General features: G+C 45.6%; 1 protein-coding gene across 1 annotated transcript in view; it reads left to right on the top strand.

Moving 5' to 3' along the window:
• The window catches only part of LOC120046488 (adhesion G protein-coupled receptor A3-like), a 321,556-nt gene that overhangs the window by 263,994 nt on the left and 35,607 nt on the right, over positions 1 to 21,955 (top strand). The window contains exons 15-16 of the mRNA XM_038991766.1: positions 2,937 to 3,064; positions 5,962 to 6,085. Coding sequence (XP_038847694.1) covers positions 2,937 to 3,064; positions 5,962 to 6,085 — 252 coding nt within the window. The remainder of the gene's footprint in view (positions 1 to 2,936; positions 3,065 to 5,961; positions 6,086 to 21,955) is intronic.

Genomic DNA, 21,955 nt, shown 5'->3' with positions numbered 1-21,955 from the left:
ACACCGGCTGGAATGCGGTTTTAACCAATCTGATTGTTTTCTCTGCTATCGCACGATAAGCAGTGCCGGAGCGCCAAGTCTAGGACCAAAAGGCTCCTCAATAGCTTCTACCCCCAAGCCATAAGACTGCTGAACAATTCATAAAATCGCCACCGGACAATTTACATTGACCCCCCCTTCCTTTTGTACACTTGCTGTTTGTTTGTTACCTATGCATAGTCACTTCGCCCCCACCTACATGTACAGATTACCTCAACTAGCCTGTACCCCCGCACACTGACTAGATACTGGTGCCCCCTGTATATAGCCTCGTTATTGGTATTCTTATTGTGTGACTTTTATTATTACTTTTTATTCTATTCTACTTGGTAAATATTTTCTTCTTCTTGAACTACACTGTTGGGTAAGGGCTTGTAAGCATTTCACAGTAAAGTCTACACTTGTTGTATTCGGCGCATGTGCCAAATACCATTTTATTTGATGATCAGATTTCATGTTGCTAAAAAGCTGTCAGTTACACTTTAAGTGTTTATAGAAAAATATTATATTCTTATTTACAATAAAAATGACACAATACATTGTTATACCATTTATTTCTATTGTGCATGCTGTGTCTGGGCAACCGAAAGAAAAGCAACTCACAGAATCACATACATTCCGTAATGCTCATTACTAGATGAACAATGGTCCCTCCCCCCCAAAAAAAATTATGTCACGCAAACAATCCAGTCAACGTGTTCTCCGAATGAACAAAACATACGTAGCGCTCCTGGGGACATGGATAATCAGAATGAATCTCACTCTTAATGTCACATTACTAAAGTAGCAGATGCTCATTGAGAACGTTTCAACATCGAGTTGCATCTCTCCTACATCTCTCCTACATCTGTCCTACACATCTGGAAGCATATGTTGCCCTTTACAGGGTTCACACAGAGCCGTTACTGTGCCGTCACGTTACAATGAGAACACGCACATCATCGTGACAACTACAGTATGTGCGTCATTCTCTGGGAATGGTTTGCTCCTCTTTCAGGGTCATATCCATCAAGAAATCTGAAAGCTAGCTTAGCTCTATTGATTTGACAGCACTGTGATCATCAACTGCATGGGATAGGGGGGTTGGAGCGATGCTTTCACATCCCTTCTATCAAGACACACGAAAGCTAGCGCCATTGATTTGGCTGCACTGTGATCATCACATCAGTTGAACTGAATGGGCACCGCTGCTGAGGTATCTACAGATAGAAGATACATGGTAGTGAACAGGGCTGTCCCCCAGGGCTGTGTGTGTTCATGGCTGTAAGTCTATTCTACACAGTTGTCCTTCTCTATCACAACTTCCCTGACCAGCCATGCAGAATCCTTTCCCTGGGCTCACCCACAGGCTTATTCAGGGGCCTGTAGGGGCCCGTGACCTCTGCTGCCCTGTGTGCTGAGCACTAATAGGCCCAGTCAGGGGAGAGAAGAGCAGGGGAAAGGGAGGGATGGAGGGCTGTGACCAGAGGCTGATCTAGATCTCTTACAGATATGTAACAGTGTGACAGGGAGAGACGACCACTCAGAACATCACCAGCCAGTCTAATGGAGCCTGAACCGAGAGAGGCAGAGGGAGAGCAGGGAAAGAGAGGGAGAGAAAATAGCGATGGAGAGGAAGCTGAAGAGAGGGAGAGAGAAAAAGAGGGCAAAAGAGAGAGAGAGCTAGAGGATGTGTATGTGGAAAGATGGGGAGAGAGTGTGAGAGGGAAAAGAAAAGAGAGGGAACTAGGCAAACGGAAGAGGGAGGCCGCTGGTTGCAAGTACAACTGCAATTCTCAGCTTTCGTCACGGCAATGTGTAAACGACAGGACCTTTATCTGTCCAGAGGGGTTACGATTACATAGAAGGGCAAGTTCTCAGGGTCAAAGTGTCTCATTGGACATATCACCATCACCATCCTCATCACTGAGGCTATAATGGTAACGGAGACTAGCTCTGACTCTTAGCCCCTGAGCCTTTACACCACATTCAAACATTTACCACTTGACAGGACAACTTACTATCTTCACTGAACCAATCAAAACTACTCGTCAAATACCTTACTGGATTAAACCAGTAGCCTCCTGCTTAGAAAAATCCATGTATACCCAACTAAATCTTTATACACTATCCATATTCAGTGAGCTCCAAAAGTTGACACATTGCCTGTTGTTTTGGCTCTGTACTCCAGTGCTTTGGATTTGAAATGATACAATGACGATGAAGCTGCAGACGGTCAGCTTTCATTTGAGGGTATTTTCATCCATATCGGGTGAACCGTTTTCTTGTACATTGTTTGTCTACATGGTATATGATACCATATCTGTTTTGTCTGACCCTGATGTCTTTCCCTCTCTCTCTCTTTCTCGATCTCTCCCTCTCTCTCAATTCAATTCAAGGTGCTTCATTGGCATGGAAATCTTAACATTGCCAAAGCAAGTGAAGTAGATAATAAACAAAAGTGAAATAAACAATCATAATGTACAGTAAACATTACACTCACAGAAGTTCCAAAAGAATAGAGACATTTCGAATGTCATTATGTCTATATGCAGTGTTGTAACGATGTGCGAGTTAAAGTACAAAAAGGAAAATAAATAAACATAAATATGGGTTGTATTTACAATGGTGTTTGTTCTTCACTGGTTGCCCTTTTCTTGTGGCCACTTGTCTCAACTTGTCTCTTCTCTCTCTCTCTCTCTCTCTCTCTCTCTCTCTCTCTCTCTCTCTCTCTCTCTCTCTTTCTCTCTCCCCTCTCCATTACTTCCCCAAACTGTCTCTCTTTCTCTCTCCATCTCTTCTCTCTCTCTGAATTCAATTCAAATAACTTTATTGTAATGCAGATTATGCCAAAGCATTGAGTACAATTGCATAGTCGTGTACATTGTTTCATGTTTCTCTCTCTCTTTCTCATTTAGGATCTGAAGAAGGTGCTGTCTTTCCCCCCGTACCCTGGGGAGTTTCTGCACCCGGTCGTGTATGCCTGTACGGCCGTCATGTTGCTCTGCCTCTTCGCCTCCATCATCACTTATATCGTGCACCACAGGTAAAAACCCTTGGAAAACTGTGTTTGCGTGTGTGTGTGTGTGTGTGTGTGTGTGTGTGTGTGTGTGTGTGTGTGTGTGTGTGTGTGTGTGTGTGTGTGTGTGTGTGTGTGTGTGTGTGTGTATTTAGGTCTGTGTTCAGAGGATTTGAAGTGAGTTCTCACCGTTAGTTAACCAACTAAGCTTAGTAAAAACCACACACATCCAGGTCCATGTATCCATCACAACACACCACTTCTCCTACTTTTGAGAATTTGTTTTTATTTCCCTCCGTCATGCTTCTGAGCTGTGAGTCAGCCGCTGTGGGCCTGCATGAAGCTCTGCAGTCTGTCTGACTCAGACATCTGAAGCGGACGACTTCTGTGTCTGTCTCTGTGTGAGTTTGGGGGGGATGTGTGTGCGTGTTTGTGTGCGTATGAGCCAAACACTCCCAATAACCCACTACCGCTTGCCTCAAAGAGATGGCTCAATCTGATATGTCTATAAGATCCTGACCACATCTGGTCACCTCTCTCCGTAGGTCTTTCGAACCCTGAGGGCTGTGCTATCTTTCAGTTCATCTAGTCGTCCTCTACTGATGATCCAGCGTGGTCTCCAGGCAACCTGGATAGCGTGTTATTTTTTTGGGCCTCATTTTCCCTTTGTTAGGCACTCACTAGATCACCAACAATGGAGTTAGTGACTGAAACTTAATGTGATCGATCATTCAGTCCTTTTATACTTTCACTATGCTGAGAATAAAAGACCCCCCCCCCCCAAAAAAAAAGTTATTGGGGAGTCTGTCTCTGAAATGACAGATGAATTAAATGATACATTTTTTTATACTACTTTTGGTTCTGATGGAAAGCAGATGAATAGATAGACTGTAATGAAGCATGAAGATGTATGAACACATTTTTTTTGGTTGGCATCAGTATGAGGCGACTCTAAAAAAGAGAGAGAAAGAGACATTGACAGGATGAAGGGCTGTAGGGATAGAGGGATTATGAAAACACATGGTATCTGTAGTCTGGGAGGAGTGACGGTGTCAGTGGCTCCATGATTTCAGTCAGGAGACACTTGTTGTCAGAGGAAACAAGTGGTCGTCTCACAGCTGCAGCAGGAGTACAACACTCCAACCGCTTTGCCTCCCTCCATCCCCAAAGGCGTGTCTTCCTTACAGTAGAAATGCTCTAAGGGCCACATTCGGAATTCAGATCCGGGCACACCTGTCTCCCTTTGATATCAATGAATGATTTATGTGAAAGTCTGAGTTGTGCAGGCAGATCTCAAATCAGGATAACGTCCTAAATATGTCGAAAATAACTTCACTTTCTGACATAACGTGTATTCCAAGACAAGGGAGTGTGTAATGTAGCATCACTGAATAGTGATGCTGGTGAGCTCACACAAGTGCTAATTCCACTGGGGCTAAATTCACCCTTCAAAACATTCCCTCCCTCTTGGCCAAGGAGAACAAGTGAGGGGTCAGTTTTGCCATACATGTAGAAGTAATTTCACCGCTTCACTGATTTTCAGAACGTTAGTGTATTTCAAGCAAAGGGAGTGTTTATACTGAATAGCGATGCTGGTGAGCCTATTATCAAGGTCCCATTCCATTCGGACTCCAAGTTCACCCTTCAGAACATTCCTTCCCCTTCGGCCAAGGAGAACAAGCAGGAGGTCAGTTTAGCCACATGCTTTCTCTGGGAAACGATGAAGTGGAGGGGTGCCAGGTTAATGCACTTGAAGCAGTGAAAGCCCATAGCCAAGCCCATGAAAAACACTGGGAGGCAGGTAGAGGCTGCAGTGATTTATGGGCCTCTTCTGGAGCCTCCTGGGTAGAGTTCAGCACCTGAACAGCAGCTCTTCCTCTCCTCTCTGGCACATAACACTCAGACACGCCTCGTAGGTTATTGCTGCTTTCTCTCTCTCTCTCTCTCTCTCTCTCTCTCTCTCTCTCTCTCTCTCTCTCTCTCTCTCATTCGTTATCTCATTATTTCTCACTTTTTTAAATATATATCTCTCTCTCAGTCTATCTGCCTATCTCACTCTTGTTCTTGCTTGTTTTCACTCGTTCTCACTCATTCTCTCTCTCCCTGGCCTCTCTCTCTCTCGCTTTCTCTCTCTCTCTCTCTGTTATCTCACTCTCTGGTCTCTCTTGCTCCCTCTCTGCAAGTTTGTTTCTCACAAACAACAGAGGTTCTTTCCTGTACACTTTTCCCCCCTGATTTATAATCACACTGGTGAACATGATGAGGATAATGCTGATTTAGGATACTGGATAGATGTCAGGATAATTGTTTATGTTGTTTGTTTCTATCTAGTTTATTTACCCTGGATACTGCGTCTGGATTGGCTGATCCATATAGCCTTAGGGTTTTTTCCAACAGCTGGACAAGGAGTAGCAATATAGGTTAAGGGCCATGCCCAAGGGTGCAAAACACTAGTTAATTTCCTATTTCACAATATGGGGTTCTATTGTGTTGCATGTCAATTGACTCAGTCTACTGGAATCAATCAGTTTTTTTATTTTTATACAATTGAGCGGACTCAATTGACCGGACTTTCATCTCCTTATTTCTCATCCCCCTATTGTCTCTTCATCCCTGATCTGAACGATGAATTGTATGACATGGCTGGGCTTTGAAGTCGGTACATTAATTGAATCAAAGGGGATATGTCGATTGTTATTTACAACATTTCATTTGCAAACGATGCAATTGCATTCCACCAGATTTCCACCTCAACCCCCTTGTATCCTAGTAAATGATCTGAATGACGAACCGGGTCTTTTTTTAAACGCTCACAACTTCAACGTCCTCTGCGTCAATGTTTAATCCATTCCCCTGATATTCTGTACCATTCATATTTACTTGACTGACTGCTTATTCGGTGTGGGTTTCTCTTCTTTTGGCAGCACAATCCGCATCAGTCGGAAGGGATGGCACATGCTCCTCAACTTCTGTTTCCACACAGCTCTGACCTTCACTGTGTTTGCCGGAGGCATCAATCGAATCAAATACCCCATCATCTGTCAAGCAGTAAGTGCACTGCCTTTTCATTCCTGCCCTCTCAAAGCTCTCCAGGGGAATTGATTATGAATGTCTATTGAGGTGCGCTGTGGCGGTGGTTGTGATGCTCTGTGTGCACTGTGTAGTACTCCTAGCTCTCCTCCTCTCTCTCTCTCTCTCTCTCTCTCTCTCTCTCTCTCTCTCTCTCTCTCTCTCTCTCTCTCTCTCTCTCTCTCTCTCTCTCTCTCGCTTGCTCTCTCTCTCTCGCTTGCTCTCTCTCTCTCGCTTGCTCTCTCTCTCTCGCTTGCTCTCTCTCTCTCTATTGTCCTTCTTTGATGCTCTGATGAATAGGCTCCACCAAGGCTTCGGCACGACTCCCAACACACGGTGTGAGACAATACAGTCCACACAGCTTAATACCCAACCACTACGGTACACACATGAATGCTACAGCTAGCTAGCTGTCTTCCTGGTTGGCCGTACCTATGCTGTGATGTTGCCTGTCCCTCCAGGTTTCCCGCCCCCGGCCACCAGGGGCTTTGTACCTAGCAGTTTGTTGTCCTAATGAGGGTTTTGTTTTGCCGTCGTCTCAGGGGAGTAGGAGTATGGCTGCCGTTACTGCTGTCGGCTACCGGTTGACTCTGCCTGCCTCTGTGGCTGGCACCTCCATCTCTTAGCCTGAGACTGTGAGCGAGAGAGAGAAAGACAGAGAGAGGGCAAGAGAGAGAGAGATAAAATAGTGAGGGAGAACGAAAGGGTGATAGAGAGAGAGACACAGGCATCAGCAAGCGCTGCGGGGCCTGTATGCCTGTGTAGGTTAGCTAACTGGAGTGCTTTCTCTCCTGCTGGGTGCAATAACGCTTGGCTCTGAGACGTTCTAAAACGGAAGAGATCATGGGAGATTTGTCACTGTGAGAGGATCCTGCCATAGATACTGTTTTTAGAGGAGAGCGTGGAGGCAGCAAGGGCAGGATAACGTTGGGTTGGCTAATTGGGACATGAGGGGTGTCCTTGAGTCCTTACTTAGATAAAGCAGCTCATTGGAGACACCAGGTAAGAGATGTTTCAGCTTTTAAATACATCTAGAGATGCTAACCTCTCCATCAATCGTTGGCTTAACTGATGCTGAAGTCTTAAGAACCACAGTATGCATGCATATTGTGGTTTTGGGAAGATTGATAGGACGATAATAGGTAGATGGATATAATGGTTGGTGTTAAAATGTCAGGGTTAGCGAAAGACTCAATCGTGTCTTGACAAAATAAGGAGTAAGACGACCAGACACATTGTTAAGTTTTGGGAGTTTGATATCTAGATGATACTGTAGGTTTTAAAGAGGATTGATTTGATACATCAATTGGAACATGTCAGCCGAGAGAGAATATCTCTCCTCAGCATGTGGGCATTTAGCTGGCGAGAGATTTATGTTTTTTCTTTCTTTCTTTCTTTCTACCTTTCAGTTGAGGTTTCAAAGGCTTCCAACTCATCCTCTATTTATATCAACAAGGCTCTTCTTCTCTCGTCAGAACCAGGCAGAGTCACTTGGGACACTGCTGAGGCTGCTGCCTTTCCACCCCGCCACAAGAAGTTTAGACATCGTCTCGTTCTAAAACATAATGAGTCCACCTCAATATGGATCTGCACAGATCACTGTAGCTCACTTTATCTTATTGAAGCCAACAGTGCCTGGCGTGCTTTGGCTGCCTGTCGGGAGGCTTGGCTTCACAGAGAGACAGCTAGCTAGGCTAGGAGCCTCTGGTTCGTGTCACGCCCGCCAAGCGAGTGTCGACAACTACCAATGACATGTTTCGGCCGGTGTAATGGCATGAAACGCGGGGGCCCCCGTATTGACCCACCTGTTCCCCCGCCGTGTAATGGAGCACTATTATGGCACAATTAGCATATTTCCCGTCAGATTCGCTGTCTACGTGGACGCATTAGCAACACGTTTATGAGCAGCCATCTTGCCGAGATGCCACCGCTTGAGAGATGCCTGTGAAGAAACTGCTGCAATCGATCAAATCTCCATGCTTCTCACACACATGTAAATATTACCCATCTCTCAATGTAATCACCACAGCAGGTGTTTATTCTGCACATGCCTCTGGTGCTCCTCACCACTGGCTATTTTTCTGATTTAATCATGTTGCCTAATGTAGAAACACTGCATTTTTAATGGGTAACAGCCGAAGTCGATTCTTTGGGTCCAGTTTGATTATTTTGGTCCACCCCTCCTCTCATCCCGGTGGGTTTGAGGCTGTTCCCCTGTTCCCAGCAGTGGTGGCAGTGTCTGGGATGATTACATGGTCGTTCACTGGAGGAGCTGGCTGGAAGGATATGTGTGATCACACACACCCCACCACCCTCCTCCATCCCTCCACCCTCTGCCCCACTTGTGGATAGATCCCTCTCAGGTCCAGCAGGGATCCACTTCCCACACGGGAACTGCTACTCACCACCTCCTCTGACAGGCAAACTTCAAGGAGCCCTGGATCTGACTCTGGAAGTCTCAGTCAGCACTTACAGAAAATGCACATCCCCTTCCTCCACCAACCTCCTTCCACCAATTCTATCCCCTGCCCCTCTCCATCTCTCTCTCCCCCATACCTCTCTCTCTTCTCTCTCTCTCTGCGTCTCCTCCTCCCACTGTTAGGGCTGTGATGGTCATGGAATTTTAGATGATGGTAGTTGGACCGCACGTCACGGACACCGACGTCTCACTTCCAGACAAACCAAACACCTTCTTTGCCAGCTTTGAGGATAATACAGTGCCACCATCGCGGCCCGCTAATAAGGACTGCGCCCTCTCCTTCTCCGTGGCCGACGTGAGTAAGACATTTAAACGTGTTATCCCTTGCAAGGCTGCTGGCCCAGACCATGCGCTGACCGGCTGGCTGGTGTGTTTACGGACATATTCAATCGCTCCCTATCCCAGTCTGCTATCCCCACATGCTTCAAGATGGCCACCATTGTTCCTGTACCCAAGAAGGCAAAGATAACTAAACTAAATGACTACTGCCCCGTAGCACTCACTTCTGTCATCATGAAGTTCTTTGAGAGACTAGTCAAGGATCATATCACCTCCACCTTACCTGCCACCCTACCCACTTCAGTTTGCATACCGCCCCAACAGGTCCACAGACAATGCAATCGCCATCACACTGCACACTGCCCTATTCCATCTGGACAAGAGGAATACCTATGTAATAATGCTGTTCATTGACTACAGCTCAGCATTCAACACCATATTACCCTCCAAACTCATCATTAAGCTGGATGCCCTGGGTCTCAACCCCGCCCTGTGCAATTGTGTCCTGGACTTTCTGACGGGCAGCCCCCAGGTGGTGAAGGTAGGAAACAACATCTCCACTTCGCTGACCCTCAACACTGGGGCCCCACAAGGGTGCATGCTCAGCTCCCTCCTGTACTCCCTGTTCACCCATGACTGTGTGGCCATGCACGCCTCCAACTCAATCATCAAGTTTGCAGACGACACAACAGTAGTGGGCTTGATTACCAACAACGACGAGACAGCCTACAGGGAGGAGGTGAGGGCACTCAGAGTGTGGTGTCAGGAAAACAACCTCTCACTCAACGTCAACAAAACAAAGGAGGTGATCGTGGACTTCAGGAAACAGCAGAGGGAGCACCCCCCTATCCACATCAAAGGAACAGTAGTGGAGAAGTTGGCAAGTTTTTTAAAGTTCATCGGCGTACACATCACAGACAAACTGAAATGGTCCACCCACACAGACAGTGTGGTGAAGAAGGCGCAACAGTGAAATTTCTCTTGTCACCTAAAACCCTGACAAACTTTTACAGATGCACAATTAAATATAGGTTAAATAAATAAATAGACTCATATCACTGGCCACTTTAATAAATGGATCACTTTAGTCACTTTAAACAATGCCACTTGAATAATGTTAACATCTTACATTACTCATCTCATATGTATATACTGTACTGTATACCATCTATTGCACCTTGCCTATGCTGCTCGGCCATCACTCATCCATGTATTTATATGTACATATTCTTATTCCATCCCTTTAGATTTGTGTGTATTAGGTAGTTGTTGGGTAATTATTAGATTACTTGTTAGATATTATTGCAATGTTGGAACTAAAAGCACAAGCATTTCGCTACACTCGTATTAACATCTGCTAAACATGTGTTTGTGACCAATAACATTTGATTTGATTTTGAGTGAAGGAAAAGCAGCCAAAAAGTGCTCAGCATATGTGGGAACTCTTTCAAGATAGTTGGAAAAGCATTCCAGGTGAAGCTGGTTGAGAAAATGCCTAGAGTGTGCAAAGCTGTCATCAAGGCAAAGGGTAGCTACTTTGAAGAATATAAAATAAAATAAATTAATACCTTATTTACACAAGTATTCAGACCCTTTGCTATGAGACTCGAAATTGAGCTCAGCTGCATCCTGTTTCCATTGATCATCCTTGAGATGTTTCTACAACTTGATTGGAGTCCACCTGTGGTAAATGCAATTGATTGGACATGATTTGGAAAGGCACACCCTGTCTATATAAGGTCCCACAGTTGACATGACAGAGCAAAAAACCAAGCCATGAGGCCGAAGGAATTGTCCGTAGAGCTCCAAAACAGGATTGTGTTGAGGCACAGATCTGGGAAGGGTACCAAAAAATGTCTGCAGCATCGAAGGTCCCCAAAAACACAGTGGCCTCCATCATTCTTAAATGGATGACGTTTGGAACCACCAAGACTCTTCCTAGAGCTGGCCACTCAGCCAAACTGAACAATTGGGGGAGAAGGGTCTTGGTCAGGAAGGTGACCAAGAACCCGATGGTCACTGACAGAGCTCTAGAGTTCCTCTGTGGAGATGGGAGAACCTTCCAGAAGGACAACCATCTCTGCAGCACTCCACCAATCAGGTGTGCCAAAAGGCTCCTGAAGACTCTCAGACCATGAGAAACAAGATTCTCTGGTCTGATGAAGCCAAGATTGAACTCTTTGGCCTGAATGCCAAGCGTCAAGTATGTAAACCTGGCACCATGTCTACGGTGAAGCATGGTGGTGGCAGCATCATGCTGTGGGGATATTTTTTAGCGGCAGGGACTGGGAGACTAGACAGGTTCGAGGCAAAGATGAACGGGGCAAAGTACAGAGATATCCTTGATGAAAACCTGCTGCAGAGCGCAGGACCTCAGACAGGGGCGAAGGTTCACCTTCCAACAGGACCACGACTCTAAGCACACAGCCAAGACAACGCAGGAGTGACTTCGGGACAAGTTTCTGAATGTCCTTGAGTGGCCCAGCCAGAGCCCGGACTTGAACCCGATTGAACGTCTCTGGAGAGACCTGAAAATAGCTGTGCAGCAACGCTCGCCATCCATTTTTTTTAAAAATGTGGTCACCCTACAGTCATGAGTACGAAAACGAACAAGCGGGAAAGTGGCCTCCATCAGTTATTCGATTGCATACGGATGGCAGTGTCACGCCCTGACCTTAGCGATCCTTTTAATTCTCTATTTGGTTAGGTCAGGGTGTGACTAGGGTGGGCAATCTATGTTTTCTATTTCTTTGTTCGCCGGATATGGTTCCCAATCTGAGGCAGCTGTCTATCGTTGTCTCTGATTGGGGATCATACTTAGGCAGCTTTTTTCCACCTGTAGTTTGTGGGATCTTGTTTTGGTACTGTGCTGTTTAGCCCTACTAAACCTTACGTTTCGTTTGTTTTTTTTTGTTTTTTGGTGTTCATTGAATAAAGGAAGATGTACGCCTACCACGCTGCACCTTGGTTCACTCATTCCACCAACGAGCGTAACAGGCAGGTCTTTTCCCCCCTGCCCCTCTTTCTGCCCAGTTGATAATGGGCCATTGTAAATCAAAACTAATTTTACATATTAGTAAAGACAAGATTAAATTGAGAATAGTCTCATGTAAAAAGTATTTACAAGCAAAACCACATAACATAACTACAATCTTTAAAAACGTTGTGGGTGTATGGATGTCACTGTCCCTGGCCTGTGCATCATGAGGCAAGGAACAGAGAGCAAGATTTTTTTGCGACTTTCTTAAATCATCAATAGCTAGTTGCATCATGCAGGCCATATATGTTTTTGATTTCTAAGACATACTAAGGTTTGTATCCTTCACAACTAAAGTTTCCAAATAATGCTAAATCTAGTGTAGAGGACCTGTTACAAATGATTACTTTTAAGCTTAACATTGCCACATGCGTGCGCACTCGCTCTGGAATGGGAAAAATATAATTTATATTTTATTCAGCTAAATTAAATTATAGTATTTTTACTATAAAAGCATATAATATAAAATAATCGCAAAGGATTTATAAACATATTTTGTCTGCTAAATAAACATGTCTACAGCCTATGGCATAGTGCATAGCCAGATAACATACAGTAGGCCAACTCATAATATGTTCTTCTGAAATACATTTTCCTCATATCATAATGACCTGCCTACAATAAATAATGGATTTATTGTTATGGTGTATATTAAATAGATTTATTAAACTTTTTTAAATGTAGACGCACGTATCAGCGGCTTGTATGCATGGAGGCCTGGAGATGCTTAACGTGTTTATGTTAATTAACAGTCAATTACCGTGAGACCTGCATTATTTTATATGACAATAACCCGACTGACAAAATGTCATGACCGACACCTAGCAGCACCTTGAATACATTGTTGTTTGACATGACAACGAATGAATAAGCCAGGAAGGAATTATTGACAGCGTAGGAACCAAAGCTAGCCAGCTAAATAGCGAGTACAATTAGCAGCTAACAGTATTTATTTTAGCCACAACTTGCTAAGAAAAGACAAACTAGCAGACAATAGTTTGCAGACAGTAAGCTACACAAACTACTAGTGTAATTATAGAACGCTTGAGGAAAGCAGCATTGTTGTCACCAACATCTTGTTGCATCTATCTGACCATGCAGACTGCAGAGTGAATGGCAAGAAAGCGTTCCTGACTCTATGGGTGAGCAAATGCTCTCTCCTTGAGTGACAGGGGCCAGGGCTTGGAGTGGAAAGCGGCATGTAACAGAAGGGAGAAAGACAATGGAGTCAACTATAAAAACAGACATTGCACACACTGGAGTTGTGTATCACATTTAACAAACCAAACATTGAAATACCGTTATAGAAGGTAAAGTAAAAACCCAAACCGGTCCATGCGTCAGTACCGGTATATAGTAAAAAACGGAATACCGCCCCGCCCTATGATCAATTGATGTTTTACTGACTGCAGTAAAACTCCGACGATAGAGCTATATGTGGAATACTCTGACATGTGTAGTTCTGACTATGCTCTTCAAGACTTGATGGTATTAAAACCAAATAGTTATTCAAACCAAACAGCACGTAGTTGTCAATGGTTTTAGCGAACCTGGGGGGGGTCTCCTTGCCCCCCAGCAGCCAATTCGAACGCTATTGTGACGTTTTATAGCCTATATCAGACACGTTTCTTCTCCTTTGTTTGCACGGGAATATTTTTTGGCCTTTTTATAAGTACATTTCATGCAATTCTACGACACTTTATATGACTGGAGACATTAGCAGAATCGTTTTTTAATATGACACAACTTACAGGGCTGTCTGCTCTGCTGACACTGACAAACAGATCAATAAAAGCACCGTTGTCTGATCCATATAATAGGTCTACGAGAAGGGAAGACACAAATACAATATGACATCCATCTAACCTGGAGGAGGAAATTACAGTCCAAAAATACATTTTCAAGCGGCAGTCACCCAAGACTAAACAGGTTTCCCTCCAACCTTTTTACGTGAGTAAAGTACATGTTGCATAAAAATGAAATTCACGATAGGCCTGATGTAAACAGCAAATGTGTCGGTAAACTTTCCAAATGTCGACAAAACAAAATGCGCTAGACAAGGTGGGATCTTTTTGTGTCTGTAAAATGAATTATGTGAGAAATGGCGGTGTAAACGCTCTGTTCACAAATATTTATACAATAACCTTCATATCGAAGTAGGAGTCACTCGATGACAGGTTGTGTGGTCTTCCCACTACGACTCAGGAAAGCATGCCGTTTATTAGGCTACAAAATAAATAAGTTATGATGAACTTCACAGGGTGGTGAAAGTGCAATGAGGGATGAGCTTGAAGCTCCTTTCCAATAAATATCGAGGGTCTTATTCTGGTGACATGATCATCGATGCTTGGCTGCCATTTGACAAATAAAAATACTCTCTCTCTTTTGTCCATAATAATATACAGTTGAAGTCGGAAGTTTACATACACTCAGGTTGGAGTCATTAAAACTCGTTTTTCAACCACTCCACCAATTTATTGTTAAGAAACTATTGTTTTGGCAAGTCGGTTATGACGTCTACTTTGTGCATGACACAAGTCATTTTTTCAAATAATTATTTCACTTATAATTCACTGTATCACAATTCCAGTGGGTCAGAAGTTTACATACATTAAGTTGACTGTGCCTTTAAACAGCTCGGGAAAAATTCAGAAATTTATGGCATGGCTTTAGAAGCTTCTGATAGGTTAATTGACATCATTTGAGTCAATTGGAGCTGTACCTGTGGATGTATTTCAAGGCCTACCTTCAAACTCAGTGCCTCTTTGCTTGACATCATGAGAAAATCAAAAATTGTAGACCTCCACAAGTCTGGTTCATCCTTGGGAGCAATTTCCAAACACCTGAAGGTACCACGTTCGTCTGTACAAACAATAGTACGCAAGTATAAACACCATGGGACCACGCACCCGTCATACCGCTCAGGAAGGATAGGCGTTCTGTCTCCTAGAGATGAACGTACTTTGGTGCGAAAAGTGAAAATCAATCCCAGAACAACAGCAAAGGACCTTGTGAATATGCTGGAGGGAACAGGTACAAGAGTATCTATATCCACAGTAAAACAAGTCCTATATCGACACAACCTGAAGGGCCACTCAGCAAGGAAGAAGCCACTGCTCCAAAACCGCCATAAAAAAGCCAGACTACGCTTTGCAACTGCACATGGGGACAAAGATTGTACTTTTTGGAGAAATGTCCTCTGGTCTGATGAAACAAAAATAGAACTATTTTGGCCATAATAACCATTGTTATGTTTGGAGGAAAAAGGGGGAAGCTTGCAAGCCGAAGAACACCATCCCAACCGTGAAGCACGGGGGTGGCAGCATCATGTTGTGGGGGTGCATTGCTGCAGGAGGGACTGGTGCACTTCACAAAATAGATGGCATCATGAGGCAGGAAAATTATGTGGATATATTGAAGCAACATCTCAAGACATCAGTCAGGAAGTTAAAGCTTGGTCGCAAATGGGTCTTCCAAATGGACAATGACCCCAAGCATACTTCCAAAGTTGTGGAAAAATTGCTTAAGGACAACAAAGTCAAGGTATTGGAGTGGCCATCACAAAGCCCTGACCTCCATCCTATAGAACATTTGTGGGCAAAACTGAAAAAGCGTGTGCGAGCAAGGAGGCCTACAAACCTGACTTAGTTACCCCAGCTCTGTCAGGAAGAATGGGCCAAAATTCACCCAACTTATTGTGGGAAGCTTGTGGAAGGGTACCCAAAACGTTTGACCCAAGTTAAACAATTTAAAGGCAATTCTACCAAATACTAATTGAGTGTATGTAAACTTCTGACCCACTGGGCCCACTGGGAATGTGGGCCCACTGGGAAATTAAATTGTTCTCTCTACTATTATTCTGACATTTCACATTCCTAAAATACAGTGTTGATCCTAACTGACCTAAGACAGGGACTTTTTACTAGGATTTCACTATATAACGCACCAGTTGTTTGTGACAAAACCATCAGTAAAGTATAAAATGCAATGGAAACCCACTTAACTAAATTCTTTATTCGGTACATGGGAATGTAACCACAAAAGTTATTTTTATGTGCGCTACGTCATCAAGCACAGCCTTTTATCCACAACAAGTCAATATGATGGGAACACCTCTGGTGGGGAAATGTTTTCTGCAGATTTTAGAATATTCGCATGGAAATCTGTCAACAATTGGATGGAAACCTAGCTAGTGATAAAGCGTGAATGTGCGCACTCACCGGGGATATGGCCGATGTTCTCTGCTGGTGCCAATAAGATACTGTTCGCTCAATTAAGTTGAGAAATTTGATAACTATTGTCACGTTCCTGACCTGTTTTCTGTTGTTTTTGTATGTATTTAGTTGGTCAGGGCGTGAGTTGGGGTGGGCATTCTATGTTATGTGTTCCTATGTTGGGTTTAATGTGTTGCCTGATATGGTTCTCAATTAGAGGCAGGTGTTTGACGTTTCCTCTGATTGAGAACCATATTAAGGTAGTCTGTTCTCACTGTTTGTTTGTGGGTGATTGTTCCTGTGTCTGTGTCCGTTGCACCACACGGGACTGTTTCGTTTGTTCATTCGTTTGGTTAGTCTGTTCCTGTTCGTGCGTTCTTCGTGTTATTGTAAGTTCTCATGTTCAGGTCTGTCTACGTCGTTTTGTTGTTTTGTAGTTATTCAAGTGTATTTCGTGTCAGTGTTCGTCTTGTTTAATACATTCATTCATGTCTTCATACCTCGCTGCGTGTTGGTCCGATCCATGCTCCTCCTCATCCGAGGAGGAGGAATTAGACGAACATTACAGAATCACCCACCAACAAAGGATCAAGCAGCGGGGTAACGGGCAGCAGCGACAGCAGCAGCGGTACAAGGAGGAATGGACATGGGAGGAAATCCTAGACGGAGAAGGACCCTGGGCAGAGCCAGAGGAGTGTCGCCGCCCCAAAGAGGAGCTGGAGGCAGCGAAAGCGGAGAGGCGGCATTATGAGGCGCTAGCAAGGCAGAGCGGCTGGAAGCCCGAGAGGCTCACCCAAAGATTTCTTGGGGGGGGGATAAAAGGGAGTGGAGCTGGGTCAAGTAGTAGACTTGAGCCAACTCCCCTTGCTTACCGTAAGGAGCCGGTCAGGGCGGAATTGGAGGTGAGCGACGCAGAGACAGTGAAGGAGTTAATGGGGAAATTGGAGGAGAGAGTTATGAGAGAGGTGCTGGTTTGGTGCATGAGGCACGGCATCCGCCCGACTGAACGTGTCGGGGAGTTGATGTCACCGGGAACAGCTCTCCATACTCGTCCTGAGGTGCGTGCTAGCCGTCTGGTTAAGACTGTGCCAGCCTCACGCACCAGGCCTCCTGTGCGCCTTCCTAGCCCTGCACGTCCTCTGCCAGCTCGCCGCTACAGCTCTCCCAGCCGTGCTTCCAGTGGAGAGAGAGGGCGTCGTCCCGGGCAGGCACCGTGTTATGCGGTGGAGCGCACGGTGTCCCCGGTGCATGTGCTTAGCCCGGTGCGCAACATCTCAGCTCCCCACATCTGCCGGTCTAGGGTGAAGATCCAGCCAGGGCGGATGGTGCCAGCCCTGCTCTCAAGACCTCCAGTACGTCTCCAGAGCCCTGTTCCTCCTCCACACACTCGCCCTGAGGTGCGTGCCCTCAGTCCGGTACCACCAGTTCCGGCACCACGCACCAGGCCTATAGTGCGCTTTGAGAAACCAGTGTGCCCTGTTCCTGCTCCCCGCACTAGCCTTGAGGTGCGTGTCTCCAGTCCAGTACCATCAGTGCCGACACCACGCACCAAGCCTCCTGTGCGTCTCCAGAGCCCTGTGCGCACTGTTCCTTCTCCCCGCACTCGCCCTGAGGTGCGTGCCCTCAGTCCGGTACCACCAGTTCCGGCACCACGCACCAGGCCTATAGTGCGCTTTGAGAAACCAGTGTGCCCTGTTCCTGCTCCCCGCACTAGCCTTGAGGTGCGTGTCTCCAGTCCGGTACCACCAGTTCCGGCACCACGCACCAGGCCTACTGTGCGCCTCAGCAGGTCAGAGTCGGCCGTCTGCCCAACGCCGCCTGCACTGCTCGTCTGCTCAACGCCGCCTGCACTGCTCGTCTGCCCAGCGCCGTCTGAGCTGCCTGCCTGCCCAGCGCCGTCTGAGCCATCCATCTGTCCAGCGCCATCTGAGCCATCCGTCTGCCCAGCGCCATCTGAGCCATCCGTCTGCCCAGCGCCATCTGAGCCATCCGTCTGCCCAGCGCCATCTGAGCCATCCGTCTGCCCAGCACCATCTGAGCCATCCGTCTGCCCAGCGCCATCTGAGCCATCCGTCTGCCTAGCGCCATCTGAGCCATCCGTCTGTCCCGAGCCATTAGAGCCGCCCGTCTGTCCCGAGCCGTCAGAGCCGTTCGTCAGTCAGGAGCCGCTAGAGCCGTCCGTCAGTCAGGAGCTGCCAGAGCCGCCAGCCAGTCAGGAGCTGCCGGAGCCGCCGGCCAGTCAGGAGCTGCCGGAGCCGCCGGCCAGTCAGGAGCTGCCGGAGCCGCCGGCCAGTCAGGAGCTGCCATTCAGTCCGGAGCTGCCATTAGTCCGGAGCTGCCTCTCTGTCCGGAGTTGCCCCTCTGTCCGGAGCTACCTCTCTGTCCTGAGCTACCCCTCTGTCCTGAGCTACCTCTCTGTCCTGAGCTACCTCTCTGTCCTGAGTTGTCTATATTTAGGAGGGGCCTTGGTGAAGGTTCCTGGACCATGGTCGGGGGCGAGGGTCGCCACTCAAGGGACGCTAAGGAGGGGGACAAAGACAATGGTGGAGTGGTGCCCTCGTCCTGCGCCGGAGCCGCCACCGCGGACAGATGCCCACCCAGACCCTCCCCTTGAGTTTTAGGGGTGCGCCCGGAGTTCGCACCTTGAGGGGGGGGGGGTTCTGTCACGTTCCTGACCTGTTTTCTGTTGTTTTTGTATGTGTTTAGTTGGTCAGGGCGTGAGTTGGGGTGGGCATTCTATGTTATGTGTTTCTATGTTGGGTTTAATGTGTTGCCTGATATGGTTCTCAATTAGAGGCAGGTGTTTGACGTTTCCTCTGATTGAGAACCATATTAAGGTAGGCTGTTCTCACTGTTTGTTTGTGGGTGATTGTTCCTGTGTCTGTGTCCGTTGCACCACGCGGGACTGTTTCGTTTGTTCATTCGTTTGGTTAGTCTGTTCCTGTTCGTGCGTTCTTCGTGTTATTGTAAGTTCTCATGTTCAGGTCTGTCTACGTCGTTTTGTTGTTTTGTAGTTATTCAAGTGTATTTCGTGTCAGTGTTCGTCTTGTTTAATAAATTCATTCATGTCTTCATACCTCGCTGCGTGTTGGTCCGATCCATGCTCCTCCTCATCCGAGGAGGAGGAATTAGACGAACGTTACAACTATCCCATGTGAAAAAAATACTATAGTTTACTATAGAATCATGTAGTAAACTATATAATACTATAGGAAATACCACTGTAATGTCTGCAAAAACACTACACTTTAACTATTGTAAATACTACAGTATTCAATTTGCATATACCCTGCCCGTTTCCCTCCCTCATATCCCAATTTGTGCCATCCTTAATAAGTGATAAATCTACATGCCAAGTATAGACCATATATTTTGTTAACTACAGGTTATAGAAAACTATCTGCTCAGACCCCAGTCCTACCTACCTACATACCTACAGGTTATGGAAAATGTGTTATGTTAGTATTTCTCCAGTAGGTTTCATCAAGGATAAAGCCTCTACTTCTAGGTCAAAGATAATAAAACAAAAACACTATAGTAAGCACTGCAGTAATGTCAGCAAAAACACTACAGTAAATACTATAGTATATACTACAGTATTTATACTATAGTTAACTGTAAATACTGCAGTAAACTACAGTGTATACTACAGTATTTATACCATACTATTTTTTTTATGTGGGTAAAAGACAGATTACAGTATTTTCATTGTCTTCACTTTACAGCAATAGCAATTTTCCAAACTATGTTTTCCTTCGACTGCCCTTCAGACTGTAGGCAATGCGATTTAAAACAATCCACAGCTTATTTATTTTTTCAGAAGGTAATGGTCTTGTGTGGCCAAATCATGCTTTCTGGTGTAGTAGCCTATTTGGATTGATTTTATTTAGTTCTGTGTCGACAGGAGTAGGCTAATTAGGCTTTATTATCAATGTAATTCAGTTTATGAAAGCACCGGCTATGCCCCTCCCTCACATAGACTTCGACTACTGTGTGTGTGTGTTTGTGTATACTTACATTATACAGACTAAATTGGTCAGAAGAGGGGTAGAAGGAGCCATCTAGACAACTAAGATATGTGTTAAACATGGGAAGAATACAGGCCTATTAATATTAAACAAACAGAATGAGCATTTGTAATTTTACGTGTGTGTTTGTGGGTGGGTGGGTTGGTGGGTGGACTGGTATTGCTTGCTGAGGGCATTTATCAGCCAGTGGTCCTCTTATTCCCTCCAATCTATTCTCCCCCATCTTTCTATCTCTCCTCATCCCTCTCTGCCTACTACTCTCTTTCCCTCCCCCTACTCTCCATCGTTCCTTCCTTTCTCTCTTCTGTGTGTGTGTGTGTGTGTGTGTGTGTGTGTGTGTGTGTGTGTGTGTGTGTGTGTGTGTGTGTGTGTGTGTGTGTGTGTGTGTGTGTGTGTGTGTGTGTGTGTGTGAGAGACGAGGGACAGGCGCTAAGCAACATTTCTCTCTCTCCCCCTCAACTACGTTAGCGGACTGGCTAAAAACAGCGATTCTAAATGCAGTCTCAATTGCTGCATATCAAATTGTTCCTAAGAATCTGAGGTTTAAGTTTATTGAAGTTTATTTTAGTTTTGGGCCTCCCGAGTGGCGCAGCAGTCTAAGGCACTGATCAGTGCTAGAGGCATCACTACAGATCCGGGTTCAATCCCGAGCTGTGTTGCAGCCGGCCGCGACCCATGAGGCGACGTGCAATTGGCCCAGCGTCATCCAGGTTAGGGGAGCTTTTGGCCGGCTGGGATGTCCTTGTCCCATCGCACTCTAGCGACTCCTTGTGGCGGCCGGGTGCATGCATGCTGGCTTCGGTCGCCTCCGACACATTGGTGTAGCTGGCTTCCGGGTTAAGCGAGCAGTGTGTCAAGAAGCAGTGCGGCTTGGCGGGGTCGTGTTTCGGAGGATGCATGGCTCTCAACCTTCGCCTCACCCGAGTCCGCACGGGAGTTGCAGAGATGGGACAAGACTGTAACTACCAATTGGGGAGAAGAAAGTGTGAAGTACATTTACACACTTTATTCACAACATATAAAAACAAATATTTATGCAAAACAAATCTATTTAAATCACAGTTTATCATAATAAGCACTCGCGTCAAACAGTATAATTTGTGCTCTGATTTGTTGATTCAACTCAACTGACATTACAAAAAAGACATTCTATTGCAAGAGCTAACATCATCAGTTAACATCATTTTTATGGCATTCTACATTACCATGGAAATTATTGCATCACAATATCAGGCAGCCGTTGCTAGTGTACCCGTGGGTTTAACAGTCAAATTGCAAGGGTTAGAGGTTCCAAGCCTGTTCTATTCGTTCTATTTCTATGTGTGCTGTTGCTACATTGTGGTCACTTCAGTCAGATGTTCGTTCGATGAAAAAAAAAAATAATAATAATAATTTTTAGTTATGACGGTTATTTTAGTTTCATGCCGGTCTTCATCCATAACCATCGGTTATACGGTAATTGTGCCAGCCCTACCCACTGTCACTCTCTTGTGAATGTGCTGTTCATATCTTCTTGAGGTCAAAGACTGGTTCAGTGTGTGGCAATAAGACTCACTCCCTGAAATGTTTTTACTCGGGTTCCATTCCATCCTACCTTAGTGGTTGTTTGTCCATTCAGCCAGCGTTCTTTTCAGTCCAAAGTGGGTGGGTTAGAGCTATGATTGAATCACAGACCACCACCTACTCACTGTGAGCTTCTTCCACCATTAACCAGCCTCAAGGTTATTTCCAATCAGTATCATGTCTGACTCCTGTATGACTCCTTTCGTCCCTGTAGAGTTGGTTAAGCCTAGCAGACTGGAGCGAGTTATT

The sequence above is a fragment of the Salvelinus namaycush genome, chromosome 4 (assembly GCF_016432855.1).
Source record: "Salvelinus namaycush isolate Seneca chromosome 4, SaNama_1.0, whole genome shotgun sequence".
Lineage (NCBI taxonomy): Eukaryota > Metazoa > Chordata > Actinopteri > Salmoniformes > Salmonidae > Salvelinus > Salvelinus namaycush.
Note: the sequence above shows the minus strand (reverse complement) of the source record. Positions and strands in the feature narration are given on the sequence as shown.